General features: G+C 44.4%; 3 protein-coding genes across 6 annotated transcripts; 2 read left to right on the forward strand and 1 right to left on the reverse strand.

The window, feature by feature from the left end:
• Window positions 1-857: 857 nt before the first annotated feature.
• Window positions 858-7,098, forward strand: LOC6506154. 2 transcript variants are annotated; one of them, XM_001958414.4, is made up of 3 exons: window positions 858-2,012; window positions 3,654-4,016; window positions 4,081-7,098. In XM_001958414.4, exons 1-3 carry the CDS (start codon window positions 1,725-1,727, stop codon window positions 5,968-5,970), a joined length of 2,541 nt encoding a protein of 846 aa, XP_001958450.1. In that variant the 5' UTR covers window positions 858-1,724; the 3' UTR covers window positions 5,971-7,098. The 2 variants fall into 2 exon arrangements, with proteins under 2 accessions (XP_001958450.1, XP_044570872.1); XM_044714937.1 differs by having other exon boundaries at window positions 1,922-3,588.
• Window positions 7,099-7,421: 323 nt separating this feature from the next.
• Window positions 7,422-14,990, forward strand: LOC6506155 (protein SCAI). Of its 3 annotated transcripts, none has more exons than XM_032453779.2 (9): window positions 7,422-8,141; window positions 11,616-11,762; window positions 11,824-12,006; window positions 12,068-12,298; window positions 12,356-12,478; window positions 13,077-13,537; window positions 13,606-13,860; window positions 13,919-14,122; window positions 14,202-14,990. In XM_032453779.2, the coding sequence occupies exons 2-9, from the start codon at window positions 11,665-11,667 to the stop codon at window positions 14,444-14,446; spliced, it is 1,800 nt and encodes a 599-aa protein (XP_032309670.1). In that variant the 5' UTR covers window positions 7,422-8,141; window positions 11,616-11,664; the 3' UTR covers window positions 14,447-14,990. The 3 variants fall into 3 exon arrangements, with proteins under 3 accessions (XP_032309670.1, XP_001958449.2, XP_014764643.1); XM_001958413.4 differs by having other exon boundaries at window positions 7,423-8,141; window positions 11,613-11,762; XM_014909157.3 differs by having other exon boundaries at window positions 7,423-8,141; window positions 11,613-11,762; window positions 13,092-13,537.
• A 1,489-nt stretch (window positions 14,991-16,479) lies between these two features.
• LOC6493795 (chymotrypsin-2) lies at window positions 16,480-17,422 on the reverse strand. Its single transcript, XM_001958412.4, has 2 exons — window positions 17,171-17,422; window positions 16,480-17,111 (listed from the first exon to the last, which is right to left on the reverse strand). Exons 1-2 carry the CDS (start codon window positions 17,404-17,406, stop codon window positions 16,547-16,549), a joined length of 801 nt encoding a protein of 266 aa, XP_001958448.1. The 5' UTR covers window positions 17,407-17,422; the 3' UTR covers window positions 16,480-16,546.
• Window positions 17,423-17,430: the final 8 nt, after the last annotated feature.

Consider the following 17,430-nt stretch of genomic DNA (forward strand, 5'->3'; position numbering starts at 1 on the left):
ATCAGGTTTCGCTAAAATCAGCGTTTGAAATGGTTTTTGAAAAAGTAACTTCTGTTTTTTGTCGCGTGCGACAGCCCTAGTTTTTTTTGAATATTCTAAAAACAAAAAGTCTTCCAAAATTAATATTTGCACCAATTATACAACTTATCAAGACCTATTAGATTCACTTTTGTTAAAATAAAAAACAAGCTTAGCACATTGTTTTTTTCCAGTTGGAATGCGTACGAATGTCGCGTTCGACATTAGAGAATTACCCATATGTACATAAATTTCAAGAAATAATCCTTTTCAAAACAACATCTGCGTACTCCAATTGGTTCAATTTTGGAATGAGGTGTCGCTATAACATATAAGACGCTGTTAGTTCATGAGATCAGTTGAAATTTTAAAGTCTTTCCCAATCTCTGCCTATTTTATTTGTGGGGCCTGACGTGGCTCTCCAATTGGATCGCATCGGATGCGACGCATCCTCTACCACGACCGATCCAATTGGAGAGCGAGGGTCGGCTGCTTCCTTTTGTTCTTTGCTGCAGCCAAATCCTGTGGAAGTTTAACTCGATAGCTCTAAAACTGGGAGACTAGTTCGGTTCGAAACATACAGACAGACGCACAGACGGACATGCTTATATCGACTCAGGAGGTGATCCTGATCAAGAATATATATATGGGGGTCGGAGATGTCTCCTTCACTGCTTTGCACACTTTTGACCAAAAGTGTGATACCCCTCAAAATTGTAATACCCTCTGTAAGGGTATAAAGAAAAACAATTTTAATATAACTTATGCATTTTTATATAATTAATTAATACGATTTCACTAAACTATCATCACTAACGATTCATAATTTGTGCGATCTATGTGATTGATTTCCTCCTCCAGACCGATTAGTTAAAGGGGCCTTTGAAATCGGTTATGATTTGTTTTTTAACATTTAGACAGTTTTGGTATATTTTCAAAATTCATGCTAAGAATAACAGAGCTAACAACAGAAATGTTTGAAAAATTCAAACTTAATATTAATCTAAAATCCCATCCCATCTAAAAACCCCATAATGGAAACCCCATTTTTCTCAATGGTGGAGAAGAATTAATGCTAATTGATTTTTAGAATATTTTAAGTCTTTGTCCAACTTTTAACAGCAATTTATGCTCTTCTGGACAGGTTAATAGACGCATGCGCTTTGGCTTTTTGAGCAAAGAGCCTCGGCGGCTCTAGCAGTCAACATGTGCCATAAATTTTAACCGCTTTTCCCTGCTGGCCCTGTGTGGGTGCATTACGCTCTCCGTGGTCCGCTCCACCGTTCTCCACATCCGTTCTGGACACTCAGTCGGCACCTTCGACGCTCAGTACGACAGCAAGCTTTAGCGGAAGTGGAACAAACCGAGCGGAAACAGACTCACGCGACACAAAAGAAAAAAAATCGAGTCGTACCCCGCACGAATATGAAAAAAGTTTTCCATCAACAAATATAGCACTGATAAACGCACCTCGGTATAGTAAAGTTTATGAATGGCAATGGCAAATTGTAATTACCAAGCACTCTTTGTGTAAACTTGGCCGGTAACGGTTGCCATTTTCAATCAACGCGGCGGCTTTTCTCGGCACTCCAGATTCAGTGGCAGTTGCAGGGTCTGTTTCGGTATCTGTATCTGTCGGTGTCGCATTTGATAGGCAAAGAAAGATCCGGTTGTAATTATGACTGCGTGAAGAAATCAATACGAGTATGGCCAGTAAGCCCATGAGCAGCAGCTGCCAGAGCATTGCGACTGCTGCCAGCAGCGCGGCCACTACGGCGGCAGCGGTGTCCATCTCGGCATCGAACGCCACCTCGGTGGGTTCTCTTATAGCCGCCGCTTGCCAGCAGCAACAATCGCAATCCCAATCCCAGCAGCAGCACTATCACACGACCCATCAGCAGCCTTCCCATTATGTGAACGGCACCGGCAGCCTGGGACGCCTCAAGTTCCACAAGAGTCTCGTTGCCAGCGACGAGGAGATCGAGTATGCGCAGGTATGTCAAGTCCAAGTGGCCGAGGCTCCAAGTGTCCAACTCAATTGCAAGGGCCTCGAAATGAATTGGATTGTCCCCCACACTGAGTCACGATAATGCGACAGGGTCCTGCAGTGCTGGCTCAATTGAATTTGTCTTGCGGGTGCTGGGTGGTAGTAGGTGGTGGTGGGTTGTTCCTTTGTCGAGTGGGTGGCTTGGCACATTGGGGGTGGTTTCCCCCCGCCCCATTGGGCCTGTGCATTTGCGGCCCCCTGGCTGTTTAACCTCCGGCCGGTCGGGTCGTTATGCATAGTTTACGCTTCGCCAGGCAACCTCAACAGCCGCCAACAACCGCCGTCGTCGATCAAGTGTTAATAATTCAATGCCCCGGAAATAGTCAGATATATGTATGTACCACATACGCGCAGCTAGCAGATGGATCCATGAACAGGCCTTGACTTTGGCCAGGGCAATTAGAAAAATTAACCAGTTGGCTTACTTTGTGGGTTGGTGGAAGAACAGCCAATATGATGTCACAATTTCAGGCTTCGTATTTTCATTTCAAATTGTAGGGACGTCTCATTTGACTTTTATGTTTTTAGAATTTTTGTCTAACTTTTTTTTACCGACTAATTTTAAGATTTTTAATGGATTTAAAGGATATATCGAGTACTTTTTGTTTTGTTTTCTGCTCGCTTTTAAACAAAAATGTAAAATGATCCCCATTTAATTAAGTTTTAATTTAAATACATTATACAAAACAAAGGCAACTCTTCTTTTCTCCTTTTTTAAAACAATTTATTTACTATTTCTAATTTAAAATGCAAACAGTATTTCTATACTGCCATAATGGCATACAATTTGCGCTTCCTTGCCAATGGCATCAGGCCCGCGGGACTCCAATTCCTAATCCTTGCAAGCCGGTTATTATGGTCCGCACAATGAAGCGTTAATGAAAGAGCCGCGCGGGCTATCCTTGCATTTGTAGTTTGTATCTGGTTATTTGCTTTTTAGAACAGTCGTGGGCAATAAACAAGGAATATGTAATTTTATTATTTTAAAAATGTATTAATTTTATTTTAAATATTTTATCTTTATTATATGAAATGAAACTTTTATGTATCTGTATATTTTATTTTCTTGTTCCTAGAAGTTATGCTTCTCCCCTAGGAATGTTATTTTTTTTTTATACGAAAAATAAATAACTTTCTTTTGTATGAATTTTATCATTTAATTCAGATTTGTAGCATCCCTGCTGTTTATAATTTGGACTATTATGGGTATCACCTTTAGGACTATTATTTGTTCCGCACCTGTACAATTTTGTGTTTTGAGCAATTTGCGGGCTCTTTTTTCCTTTTTTCCCTTCTGAATTCTTGTTGGGGATAAAGCGGAGGCCAGTGAAAGTGTTGTCTGCTGGCTGGGGGCTTCATCCAGTATTCATGAAAATGCTTTCAATAAAAGCAGGAAGAGCTCCTAGGACGACGGAATGGGCATGGGCTTGGCAAACATAATTTTGATGATGGTTTTCAGCACCACACCTGCTGGCTATTTGATGTGCCACATTCCGCAGACGTGTAAATACCCGGAAGTGCTGGTAGATAGTTCAGCACACAACCTTTTCACTTTCACCACAAGTTTATTCATTTTCGTGTCCCGTAGCTATCTCGTTCAACCCATATCCTGGGGCGTTATAAATCGGAACGCTTTCTCGCCTCCAAGCCTGACGAGGATCGAAGGCGACGCACCATTATCGTTGAAAAGAAAAACGACTCCTATGGATTCACCCTTCAGAGCTACGGTATCCACTACAAGCGGGACGAGGAGCTGGAGATGATCACATACGTGGACTACGTGGAGTACGGAGGACCAGCGTACCGGGCAGGAATGCGCGAGGGCGATGTCATTCTCTCCATCAATGGCAACGACATGGAGAAGGCCGACCACAAAACCATTGTGGAGTTCATCAAGCAGTGCGAAAGCAGGATGCGCATGGTCGTGCTCTTTGAGGATTGTGTGCGGAAGGTATGAAGAATTAGTCCGATTAGTTGGAGGTTTCCTTAACGTTTTGTTTACCAATCACTGCCAGGTGGACCTCCATATGCGTTACATCCAGCTGCAGAGCATGCTGCAGCAAAAGATGAACGAGCTGGAGAGGGTTCATCTTCGGGAGCGTGAGCTGTTGGAGGGTAAGTGGAAAACGCACAGTCTGCCGGCCCGGAAAAAGGCAAATGCGAATACCTCGCCCAGCGAAGGAGAGGGTGCTTCGCCCACGGAAGGCGGCGGTGAAACAGGATTCTATCGCCCAGCTCTGTCCACCGAGGATGTAGCCAATATTGCGGCACGTCAGCAGGCAGCGGGTGGAGCTGGCATCATTCCACCTCCGGCTCAATTCATGCTCACCTACCACTACTTGGATCCTACTTATCGTTACGTTCTTCGTCCGACACACGGCAGTTCCGAGGACTACATCGACGGATTGGGACTCCAGCGTAGCAGTAGTGATCATCAGCATGCCGGGCAGCGATTCCTTCTCCAGCGCACAGAGTCGGTGGACACAAACACGAACACAATAACTCAACCAACGACTACGGCACCCACGCAATACCACAGCGCCACGGGGGGATCAGGAAAGCCCCCTGCTCCACCCCCCCGAACCTGCGAGAAACACAAGCCTCCAGCCAAGCCTCCTAAAACGGAGAAGGAAAAGCACTGCCACGTCGGGCACTCGTGCAATCCGTGCTTGGGTCATTTCCGGTGGAAGTCGGCGGGAAAGGCAGCCATACCGGCACCGGACAACGTCAGTCTGGATGCATACGATCTGGCTAGTCCGTGCTGTGACACCCATTGTGTGCCAACGAGGAGGCGCCATCGCCAGCACAAGGAGCACTCGCACAAGCACAAGCATAGGGAGAGGGAGCGGGAACGGGCGGAGGGCAAGGAGCAGAGGGTCAGACCCAAGTCCCAGTCACATGCCTCGCCTAGTGCCAATGGAGGTGTGGTAAATACCGGATCTGGACATCACCACCATCACCATCACCACCATCACAGTCACGACCAGCAGGTGAAGCAGCAACCGCAGCAGCACTCTCAGGGAGTGCCCCATCACCACCACTATCCCCATCAGGTGCAGAATTCCTGCCAGTTGCAGTCCCAAGCGGGCAGTACTAGGTCTCGATACTTTGATTTGGCGTCTGGCTTGGCTAGTCACTGTAGCCTGCACTCCTGCACGTCAAGTGAGTTTGCTCCAGGGGACTCCGCCTCATACACGACTTCCATAAGCACCGACACCTTGTTCTGGGATCCCAAGAGCGACACGGCTCAGTCCAGACAGCACTCCACAAAGTCCAGACAATCGTACGAGCAGCAAATACAGCAGCACCAGGGCCACCAACACCACCACCATCCTCACCAAGGCGAATATCAACAGCGCTACCACGTAGCCGCCAGCCAAATGCAGCCATCTCAGATTTATCCCAACACCATTGCTTATGTGCAAAAGCCCAAGTCGTGGGACAACTTGGCCAACAAGGCGGGCTATAACTTCGGATACGGGTATCTGGACACGGTGGCTGTGCCGCCGGTGAAGATGCAGATTGCCCAGCAACGCCACTCCATGCCACGTAGGAACCCCTACGGCAGGTACTCTACTTACGGCGATGTGGAGAACTACGCCCCGCCGCCTACCGAGTTTGTGGGCGAGCTGACCACCACAACAACGACCACCATAACGGCCAAGTCCACGGAGGAGCTCCTAGCTGCCTGCGACTGCCTGACCCCCCAGCAACAGGCGGCCATCAAGGCGGCCCAGTACCAGCTTAGCCAGAATCAGAAACTGACCCACCAGAACTCCTGCCAGATGGGCTACTACTCGCACCTGCCACCGCCCACCGCCGACGTGGGCACTTCCACCAACAGCCAACAGGTGCACGGCCATGCAGGTGATGTCCAGACCGTTTCTGAGGCCACACGGTTGTAGGTGGCATTAGTCTAGGCAGCACAGGAGCCTCTAGGAGAGGGATACAAACAGGACCCGTCTAAAAAATATAAGATGCATTTTGAGTTACAGATTAATGGGAATCAGTTCGATTGCTGGTAGAACAAAATGATTTATAATTAACTAAATATAGTTATATAATTATAATTTATATTGGGAAAAAATTACAGTCAGTTGGCAAGCCATCACTTAGAACATAAATTAATGGTTTATCAAAACCCTTTTATTCAGTTTCCCAATATTGAACACTGATATAGTTTTCTAAATTAAAATTCTAAATTAATTAAAATAAAGCACTGACATTCAATTCCGTTCGCGTCTCAAAAACCATACATCGAAGTAACTTAAAATGGTAACAAAAGCCAAATTTTAAAACCAAGAATGATTGAATCAACATGTAGCTAAAATATTCCAGTGTATAATCAGTTAGTTTCAAATTCATAAGATTTAGAATTAAAAAAAAAAGATTAAGAGACAATACACTCAAAAATGAGTTGAAGATGCCCAGAGTAGACGATTCGAAAACTATTAAAATTTTAGGAATTATGAGACGGAAATCTATCGGGAATAGGTGTAAAGCTAACTTTATATCTTATAGGTATGAAACTAACTGTGTATGTACATACATAGGCGTGAGATATAACTAGGACGCATTGACTTTATGATTTTTGGATTTATTTAAAGACTGAAAAGCCATGCGCATATTCCAAATGAGAGCAAGATCTGGCGTCTTTTAATGATAGATAGAGGATTATACATATATGTATACATATAAGTGTTTATGCCATATAATATGGTTACTATCATTCAACTAGCTATTGTTTTTAAATGTAGCATGTATACATTCCAAAATATTTATAATCATATACACAAGTACACATAAATTAACATATTTATTGTATGATGTATCCAAACAATGTAATTTATTTCATTGTGATAGTGAAGAAGCAGGCACTTAAAACCGCAACAATTTTAGTAGCAATTTTATCATGCAACAAACCAAATATAATTTAAAGCGCTTTTATGTAATGCGAAAGTAAATGTTACTGTATTTTATTTATTGCAATAAAACTCAAAAAATGTGTTCATGTAGTGTGGCCCATAGTAAAATCTAAATTCTTCAAACTTTTTCCGTGGTTTATACATTTTGATACAAATTGTAGAGTATTTTTGATTACTTAATTTTATTAATATTTGCTTAAAACATTTAATTTAATCGTTTACTCGTTCTATTGTATATTTTAGTAAAACATATTTAGCATAGTGTTTTTTATATTTTAGAATATTTTTTTCAGTGAAACATGTGCAGAAGGTATCCAGCTGATTCAAAATAATTTAGCGCCATCTTCCGGTAGAATTGTGCATTTTTCCACCCTCGCCGGTCAGCTGTTCAACCCCTGCGATTTTGCAACTGTCATGGACGCTCCCTGGCGGCCATCGCCGGTACTAGCCATCTGTCATAGTGGCAAAAAAATCAATACCAACCCCCAACCCTCCTCGTTAAAAATGTAAATGCGAAAAAATTCAATACTGTGCAGCCAAACGCGACGGTCGCAGCGTTCTCCACTCTAAATCGCTAGCAATCCCCGCTTTTTTCCCCAGCACTCAATGCTTGAGATCCGGAATCGGTTGATTGAAAGCCCGGAAAATCGGTTAAGGATTCACGACGGTGTGTGATTTGCAGCCAAAACCGTGTGGCCAACTTGCAAACCGGCAAAAAAAAAAAAGAAAGCCAAATCAGTGAGTGAAAAGTGGAATAGGGAAAAGTTAGAAGTGGCGATTCGTGTTTCGGAAGAAAGGCTAAGGATAAAGGATAAAGGATAAAGAGCCTAGGCAAATCCGGCAAACATATGTCAAGTGCAGGGCGCCAGGAATAAAGCTAAGACGGCGGCGTCGACGTTGACTGAGGCAGAGGCAGCAGCGGGAGCGGCAACAAAGACGGATAATTTAATTGCTCGACGGCGGCAACGCCAACGCCGACGGCCACGGTGACGACAACAACAACTGGCTACAACGGCGGCGTCACCGGCGTCGACGGCGGCATCCAGCAGAAACTGCTAGCAGAGGCTGCGACTGCGAGCGAGGGCGCTGTTTCCGTATCCGCTTCTGTTGTTGTTGTTGGTGGCGGCAGCAGCAGATACAACAATGATAAGGTGAGTGAACGGAGCCCAATAAATCCCAATTTATACTGTAAAATATTATAATTTATTAATAATAATATAAAATTAATACTTAAAACAACCTTTGGAGGAAGATTGTCTTAAAAATAGCTATAATAAAAGTATCTACTCGCTTCATAAAATTAACAGTATCTTAAAGTCGGCTTCGAAAACTGTTGCCTACTTTGGGGCGAGATCTATTTCCATAAATAGAAATGGCCAATTAAATGGGAAATGAAAATTGCCCCGAGGCCGACTAGTCGACTGAACAGTTCACAGAAAGTGTCCCGGGGCCAGCGGAGAAAAGTTGTGCTCTGGTCACTCGCATCCGGCTTCTTGGTCCTGGCAAAGTTTTTTGTTCCCAGTCCTGTGATGTCTGCTGCGAGATATGAGAACTGTAACTTTCGAGCCGCCTGTCTCTCCGGCTGTCCATATCATTAGGGCAAAGTTGGCCCACTCAAGTAGTTGGATTTTATACGAACGAGTGTGCCACCGATGCCTTTTTTGTGTTGCAACTTCGCTGCCATTAATTATGAAGGCTGAACTGTGCCAAAGTTTGCAGCCCTGCCCGTGCCCTCTGATCCGCTCAATTGTTAACCCGAATTCATAAGTCCTAATGACTGCCCCGGTGGAACGGATAGGGAAGGGGCAATGGGGAGGTGGACAGGCAACTTGAAGTTCGCTGCGGATGCGGACGTTGCAAGAACGACAACATCGTTATAAGCGCTGGCAGCGTCAAAATGCCATTAAATGTGTAGCCTACAATGACTTTGAAGGATTACACGCCCCACCGACTGGGACTCCTCGCCGCCATCCAGACTGTTTGCTCACACACTCCCCCCAGGAAAAAGGAGAATCGAAACGGAAAAAATGTGCAGCTCTGCGGCAAGGAGCAAGGAGGTGGAGAGGAGGACAGAGCAGCAAATAGTTGTTGCACGGAAAGAAATTAAATAATTTCAGATCTGATGTGAGTGACGGGCTATTCTATATAGCTAGAAATAGTGGGCCCTATAATTATACTTGATTTATGCACAACTACTTAGAAATATTAAAGCCCACATGTCATACGTCATTCAATGTCCTTTTTGCTGCAGTTTCAGGAGGGCTAGGAGGGCATTGAAACAGGAACCATCCGCCCACATGCAACTGCACGCACTGGCAGTCTGTGACACTGGTAGTGGGCTGGCTGCCCCCTCCTAGTAGTCGCCACATTGTCTCGCCTTTCCCCCACTCCAGCGGCAAAGTGCGTTGCACACTCCACTTCTCGCTTTTTTTGCACGCTTTGTTTGGCTGGGATTGGGATTCTCCCAGCCGTTGTACTCGCTCTCGCAAGTGAGCGGAAAAAAAGGAAAACTTGCCACGTTAACAACTAACTGACGTTGGCGCAGGCGGCAAAAATGTCAAGAGGAACTTTATCAAAACATCATTTCAAATTAAACAAAATAAATAGGATGGGATAAAAGGATAGGACAGATAAAAAATCAAGTAAAACTTTCGTAAAAATAATTTAGAAGTTAATTTGGTAATGTTTGAAACTAAATTGGAAATATTTTCCACTGTCCCTACATCCTGATAATGTCCTGCACCAACTGTGAATGCGAATGTGTGTCTGTGGCGGGGCGGGGTGTCTGGAAGAGAGGAGGAACTGGCAGAGCAGCGCGGGAGGGTGTTAATGAGCAACATCGCAGTGGCAACGACTCTGCTTAGTATTTGTGTTTTTTCATTTCCGGCTTCTACATGTTGACATGCTGATGATGTTGGTTAACTTCTGCCAAGGATGATGATGAAGTCAGCCGGAGTGGGATGGGAGGCAGCAGCAGCAGCCAGACTGTCATTCGGTGAGCAAGTGAGTGAGTGGGTGGGCAAGTTGGTTAGTCAGCTTTGTTCCGCACTGTTTTGTTTTCGTTTCTGTTTTGTCCTGCCTCGCACTCCACTCTCCACTTGTTTGTCAACGCTGCGTATGCGTAATTTCCATGTTATGTAATTTTAACGCACTAAATGGAAGCTTAATTTGATTAGGCCGCCATAACTGTATCCTCGTAGTAATTGGCAAGGCCCCTGACTGCTTGGGGTGACTCATATCCCTGTATTGCTAATGTGGTTAATAAAATTAACTGAAAATAAAAGCGTCTTTTGAGTAATAGATTTGAGGCAGTATCTATCAGATAAAAGATTCTAAGAGCTAAAAAATATTGTTTTGTTTTTATTAATTCTACAAGTTCCTTAATCTGGTCAATGGTGCGTATGCGTAATTTCGGCAGGAAGTATGTTTCAAGCTTCTGGTGGCGGCCTAATGTGATTGGGGCGCCATAAATCTATCTTTCCCGCAGCATGTGCCCCAACTGACTTGTTGAGGTGACGCATATTTGACGCAGCTTCCAAAAAAGAAAGGGAACTTTATTTACACCAGCACCCATCCATTTCAACGTCCCTATCTCCACTTCTGGGCACTGGCTGCTGGCGGCTGGCTGCTGGGAGCTGGCTGATGAGCTCATATTGAAACTTTTTGTTCTCTGTGGGGCGACCTAGTTCTGGCCAAAGCCAAATCAATGTGGCCGCTGTGGCGCCATTTGCACTGCCGACCCTTTTGTGCATTTACCCTGTTTTCCGCTCTGCCCCGCTCAGAATTTTCCTGGTTTTTCCTCCGTCCGACTCTGTGCCTCGGATCTGTGAGCGTGCCACATTTTTCCTTTTTCTGTGCAAACAATTTGGACTGACCGCCTGGTCGGGCGTTATTAATTGAGCTTTTGATGCATAGCCAGAGTAACGATTGTCTCATCCCATTTCATCTTTCATCCATCGCTCGGCCGGCACTTAAAAGACCCCGTAATTGTTTTTACCAAATTGAAATTTTAATTGAATACGAGTTCGACCTCGTATTGGAACCGGAATCGGCTTTGGGATACCAGCAGTTATGGCCAACAATCGCTGCCATTGTTGTTTACATTCCGGCTTAGAAAACGAATCCCAGAACCAATCCAAACAGTAGCTGGATCAAAAATGCAGGCTATGTGCTGGATTTGGGGAACGTAAAAATTAAAAATTTAATATGCATTCGTGATGGGCAAAAAAGCCGCATAGGCATTTCAGTTTATTGTAAGCAAAGCTTCGGCATCAGCAGCAGGAGCAGCAGCAGGCCCATTGACATCGTCATCGGCATTATCCACATTATCCGCATCAACAATGGCTCAACGAGCTGCTGAATGAATCTCAAGTGGGCAGCCAGCTCCTCCCCCTCATTTAGACCAGATACGTGCACCGATAGACACTTAAAATATATGTACCCGCAGATGGATGGATGGCTAGATAAAGATCGGAAAACTGCCTGATTCAGACTTTTTATTTGCATCGTAATTTATGGGGCAAATCACTCTACTCTGTTTATTTAATATGCCAAGGGCGTGTCAACCAGTTTTTGAATTGCGAAGTCTCCCTCGATTAACGTAGTACCTCTTTCCATTGCAGCAGAACCGATTCGCAGACATAACACATTGCGGTGGAGGTTGAGAAGAACGGCATGGTGAAAATGGAATCCACGGAAGAACAGGATCGAAAGCTAGTTTTGGAGTTTTGCCATTTGCTGGAGAAGTCCAAGCAGCTCTTCAACGGGCTCAGGTGCGTTTATTAAAGTCTTTATATTGGAATTCTGTGCTAATTTTGTAATATTTTCGTATAGGGATCTGCCGCAATATGGCCATCGGCAGTGGCAAGCCTACTTCGGTCGCACCTTCGATGTCTATACCAAGTTGTGGAAGTTTCAGCAGCAACATCGCATGGTCCTCGACTCAAAGTATGGCCTAAAGCGTTGGCAGATCGGTGAAATAGCAAGCAAAATTGGTCAGCTCTATTATCACTATTAGTAAGTACCAAAGAGCTAACTAAGTCCATTAATTAATCTATGTATTTGTTAAATTGAACAGCTTAAGAACCAGCGAAACCAACTACCTGAACGAAGCGTATCAGTTCTATGCGGCTATAAGGGGTCGTGCCTACTACTCGCGAGCGGCCAAGGAGGACCGGCCCGACCTGATGGTGAAAAAACTGCGCTACTATGCCCGCTTCATAGTCGTCTGCCTGCTGCTCAAGAAGATGAAGCTGGTGCGGGAGCTGGTCACAGAGCTGGAGAAACAAATTCAGGAGTACACCAACACGTAACTATCAAACGCCAACTCTTTATCCTTCCCTATAAACTCTAATTTCAAATCCAGATACGAGCCGGAGGATCACTTGGAGTGGTCGCTGGTGCTGGAGGAGATCAAGGGCTTCATCAAGGCGGAGGCGGCGGTGGCGGTTCTACACGCCGACTCCAATCCCATCATCCTGTCGCACAGGTGAGTCGTTGGCACAGCCTTAGCCCGTAGCCGCGTATTTTGCCCGTGCTTTCGTCGGCGAGAAGGAGTTTGGACAGCTTGTGGGGTGGGCAGGTGTATGGCCCTCAAACTCAATATTATGTGTCCAAATATGTATATGTTTTCGTGGGTAGAGCCCTGTTCTGTTTGCGTAGGTATACAAGTTTTGCTTCAGTTTCGTTGCTTCGATTTTGTTCATTTGTTGTGCTTATCACAGAAGACTTGAAACACCAGAAACACTCACTGTTCTCATTTTGTCACGCACTTTTTCCATGATCTTTGTCCCAATCCTCACTAACCCACCCACATCCACACTTTTTTTGGAATGATTAACTGTTGAATATTAACGAGAAATCCTTCAACTTGGTACTTAAAAAATAAAACAGTTATTCTACGAAATCACACACAAAAAACACCACAAAAAGTTATCATTTCATTATCATTTGAACCCCAAACTCCCGTACACACACCCCTACCCGTGTCACCTCATCTGTGCGCCACATTCTCAATTCTTCTGTGAAAGCACGGGCGCCGCTAACCGCCGGAGGACTAGTGAGACTACTCCGACTGATGTGTTTAGTGGTTCCGGTTCTAGGTTGTCGCCGCTGACGACGCCGCCCTGCGAGCGGTCCCCGCACATGACCCTCAGCCTGCAGGAGATCCTGATTGTGGGCTCCGCCTGCGAGCAGGCCAAGTTCTCTGAACTGACCATGGACATGTTCCGGATGCTGCAGACGCTGGAGCGAGAGCCGACGGAGTCTGCAACGAATCCACTAAGCATGTCGCACGGCCTCCATGGTCACGATGCCAGTCCGGCGGCCAGCCGGATACCGCCGTACGGGGTGCCGGGCTCCAAGGGTTACATGGAAAACGGTCGCCACTTCCGAGACAATCCCCACAAGTATCTGTTGTATAAGCCCTCGATTAGCCAGCTGCTGGTCTTCCTGGCCAGCGGCTTTAAGGAACTGCCGCTGGGCGGAGCCCTGTTGCTTTACATGTCGGCCGATGGCTGCTTCTCCACCACCAAACATCCTGAGGATTGTGAGTAGATTTTTTGGCCTAATGGTAATCCCTATTATGAGGATTGAATAACAATTTGTTCTCTTCAGATGGTTACGAGCTGGGCGGCCTGGCCACCAGCGTAAAGCGGGACAGCGTGGACGGCGGCGGACTGTCGTGTCGGGGGAAGTCCTACAAGGAAAACCACTGCCTGTATCCGGGTGATCTGTATCCCTTCACACGCCGGCCCATGTTCATAATCATCGACTCGGACAACTCGTTTGTCTTTCAGCACATACCGCGCTATTTTGGCCAGCCCCTAGTGGTGCTCATGTCGCCGCAGGATGTGCCCCCCGCATTCCAAGGTAGTATGCCCTATTCGATTCTCCAGGTGTAGATGTTTACCTTTCATTTCCTTTGTAGCTGATGTCCAGCATCATGGCTCGCTGTTTACATTGTTCCTGCACTCCCCGCTCACCGCTCTCTGCTACATCTGCAACGTCGGAGACGTGCCCATCCACCACTGGGAACGCTGTCAGACCTACGTCGATCGGTTCATCACGGAGGCCTCCCGTTTGGTGACACGATGTCGCATCGATGAAATCGAGCAGGGCATAGGATTTATAGGTAAGGATCCAGTAGAATCTTTATATTTTAATTTTTTATAGTGAACATACTGATTAAACAATTATTTTTGATTTTGCAGACTCTTCCTACGTGCAGTTCTTTGGCGACGACTTCCTTCGCACCCTGATCCTGCGCTTCGTTTTCTGTGATGTGGTTCTGCGGCTGCACCGCGGATTCCGGGGCCGGCACATGCGACCACGGTGCGAGCCGCAGCTCCCGGCAAACGAGCTCCTGGAGCACCCGTCACTCTCCCACATCGTCTTTCAACTGGCCTCGGCATTGGATGTGCGTGGCCACTTCTCCGAGGGGCCGGAGTGCGACTGATGACTTTTTGTGGCCGTTGTGTTGGTCCTGGCCGTGGTGGTTTGCCTGCGACAGCAGCTGCTTCAGGTGTTCAGTGCGTGCTGGTTCGAGCGGCAGTTCTCCGGGTGGTGGACGCCTTCGCTGTACAGTTTTCCGCTTGGCTGGAACTGGGCCTGAAGTCGAGATCGGGATGGGGATCGGGATCGGGTGTCGGTTGTCCATGGGTTTCCTTTCCGTTGCAGTCTCCCAGCTGCTGGCGTAATTCATTTTAATAACGTACGTAACGTAATTGCATAATAATACGGATATAAATATATAAATACGAGTATAATATTTAATCAAGTAGCTAGTTTTCTTATATAGTGCGTCGCGCAATGGAAATGGTCCAATGTTAGTTGCTTAGCATATATATAATTAATGATAACATAATTAATGATATAGATACGTGAGATTAATGATATTCAACCGATATCGCAGCAGCAACAAAAGCAACAACAACAAAAACCACAGACATGTCAAAAGGAACCTAACAAACGATAACTGCCAAAAAGGAGATGAAATGAAACAAAAACTTAAGATTTATTAAACAACCAAAGTTGTAATCAAATTTTTTGTATCGGGTCTAGGATCGCCTGATCGGTAAAATATATTGTAACTTTGTCATACGCAGCGAAAAACATTTTAGCTTTTATACAACAACCGATATTGAGAGAAACCTAATCGATTGTGAATTACGTACACGACACACTATATAAGAAAGGAAATGCGTTTTTTAGGCATTGTACGCGCGGCGCTCATAACAAATTTAAATTTCGAAACCAGAATATTATTGTACGTATGTAATATTGCATATATGTACAATGTATGTATGTATGTATTATGATTACAACATGACTGAAAGTTACTGTTTCAACAATGAAAAAATAAGTAAAAAACAAAACACAAAACACAAAAATAAAAAGCTAACGTTTAGAAAAAGTAATAAAAATAATAACTTATACATAAAGCTCTAGTTAAGTAAAAACATGGAAAATATACAAAATATATTTTGCGTATGTTAAAATAAAATAAAAGAATCCCAACCAATATTTTATACGAAATTGAATCATTTTTCCAAAAAGCCGCAAATTTCTTTTCGGTTTTCGGTTCAAACTGTGAATTGGAACAGATCACCGTAATAATAATATATACATAATTACAAGACACACGAACTCTATGGATTTATAGGCAAATTATAAAGGCAATATTGAAAGTTACAAAATTATATATATATATAAAGCATATATATTTCAATACAAAAATAAACTAGTTGAACGCATAGTAAATTACTTGATCATTTTTTACAAGACAAAGCCGCAATAAGAATAAAGCAAAATCTTAAAAAAAGAGCAGAACAGTTAACCAATTACTTTACATTTATTATTTACTATGGATAATATGTGCATTTTTATATATTTATCAAAAGATATCGAACAAATTTTACGCTAGTTACAAACAAGTTTTTCTAAAGTCTTCAGCAGCCGTATTGAAAATTGAAAAGAAACTATCGCAACTAATTTATTCAGCCAGAGTTCTTAATAACTTATTCGCTTTGTTAACTTAAAATTGTATAGCTTTTCCACAATTTCGTTTACAATTTTTGTACATATAGGACAAAAACCAAATGAATCGTTGAAAGAACCAGGTTTATCACTCTCACCCATTGCATAATTTCCAAATAGGTTTTTGTACATTTTGAGAACTGCATTTACGAAATAGCGAAAACCAATAAAGTATATTAAAACGAAAATCGCAAAAAAACATTGCAAATAATCAGCAACATTAACCACACACTCACACGTAAACAAAGCCCACAAAGAGAACATCTATGCATTATCATAAACTAATTGTTTAAACGACATGCAACACCGTCAAAGTCACAAATAACATAAAAACCGATAAATAATACATACAACATGATAAGAAAATTTAGCAAAGCCACAAAAAATATGAAAGCGGAATCGAGAATGGAAATGTATGGGAGTTTGTACGAAGTAATAAGAATAAAGCACACGTTTGAAAATAAGCTTCCTTTTTAATGGTTTGAGATTAACAGTATCATATCTGTATGTGGTATCATTTTCATTTGAGACCTCCAGTCTGTTGATTTATCCACTTGAGGAAGGATGACACGCGCATGGAGATGTCTGGCACCTTCCGTTTGCACGCCGGGTCGAGGCCATGGGACACGATTCCCACCAGCGTTTTGGAGCCATCGGCCAGAACCATGGGGCTGCCCGAATCCCCCTGACAAGGCATCCCGTATTTGGTATCAACGCAAACAAACGATCGAGACACGACCTTCTTTTTTCCCTTGAGCGCCTTGTTCCACTGTACTTGGCACTGCCTGTTCGAGACAATGTTCGTGCGGACGTATTGAAGCGCTTCGCTTGCCGTTTTATTGTCGGTCAGGCCCCAGCCAGAAATAAAAACTGCACGGCCGGTATAGGTTCTGTATGAACTGGGCAACTTAACCGGCTGTACATTTTTGCTGAACGTGAGGTTCGTGGGCAGCCTGATGAGGCCCAGGTCGTTAAAGACTGTTTTACGGTTAAAATTCTTGTGCACGATGGTGTCGGTTCCATTAACCAAGATGTCGTCGTCACTGGGAGCTTCGAGGCCGCCCACTTTTACTCGAATCTCCGTTCTACCAGAAAAAGGATACTTATTGCATGCGTCATATTTAATACATTTGATACTACTTACAGATTAGCATCGGGATCCTGAAGGCAATGGGCGGCTGTCAGTATCCATCGATTGCTAAGAATAGCTCCCCCGCACAGGCTGGGGTTGTCCGGGGAACCTGCGAAGTAACAGAGAAGACCAGCCTCGTAGGGAAACTGCTCTTCAACGGCATTGGTGCCATTCATAATGCGCAGGGATCCCAGATCTTGGGCAAAGACCACAGTAATCGGAACAAGCAACAACAACTGACGGATCATGGTAACTGATTTAGGGCTGGCGCT

Source organism: Drosophila ananassae, chromosome 2R (assembly GCF_017639315.1).
Source record: "Drosophila ananassae strain 14024-0371.13 chromosome 2R, ASM1763931v2, whole genome shotgun sequence".
In the NCBI taxonomy this organism is placed as follows: domain Eukaryota; kingdom Metazoa; phylum Arthropoda; class Insecta; order Diptera; family Drosophilidae; genus Drosophila; species Drosophila ananassae.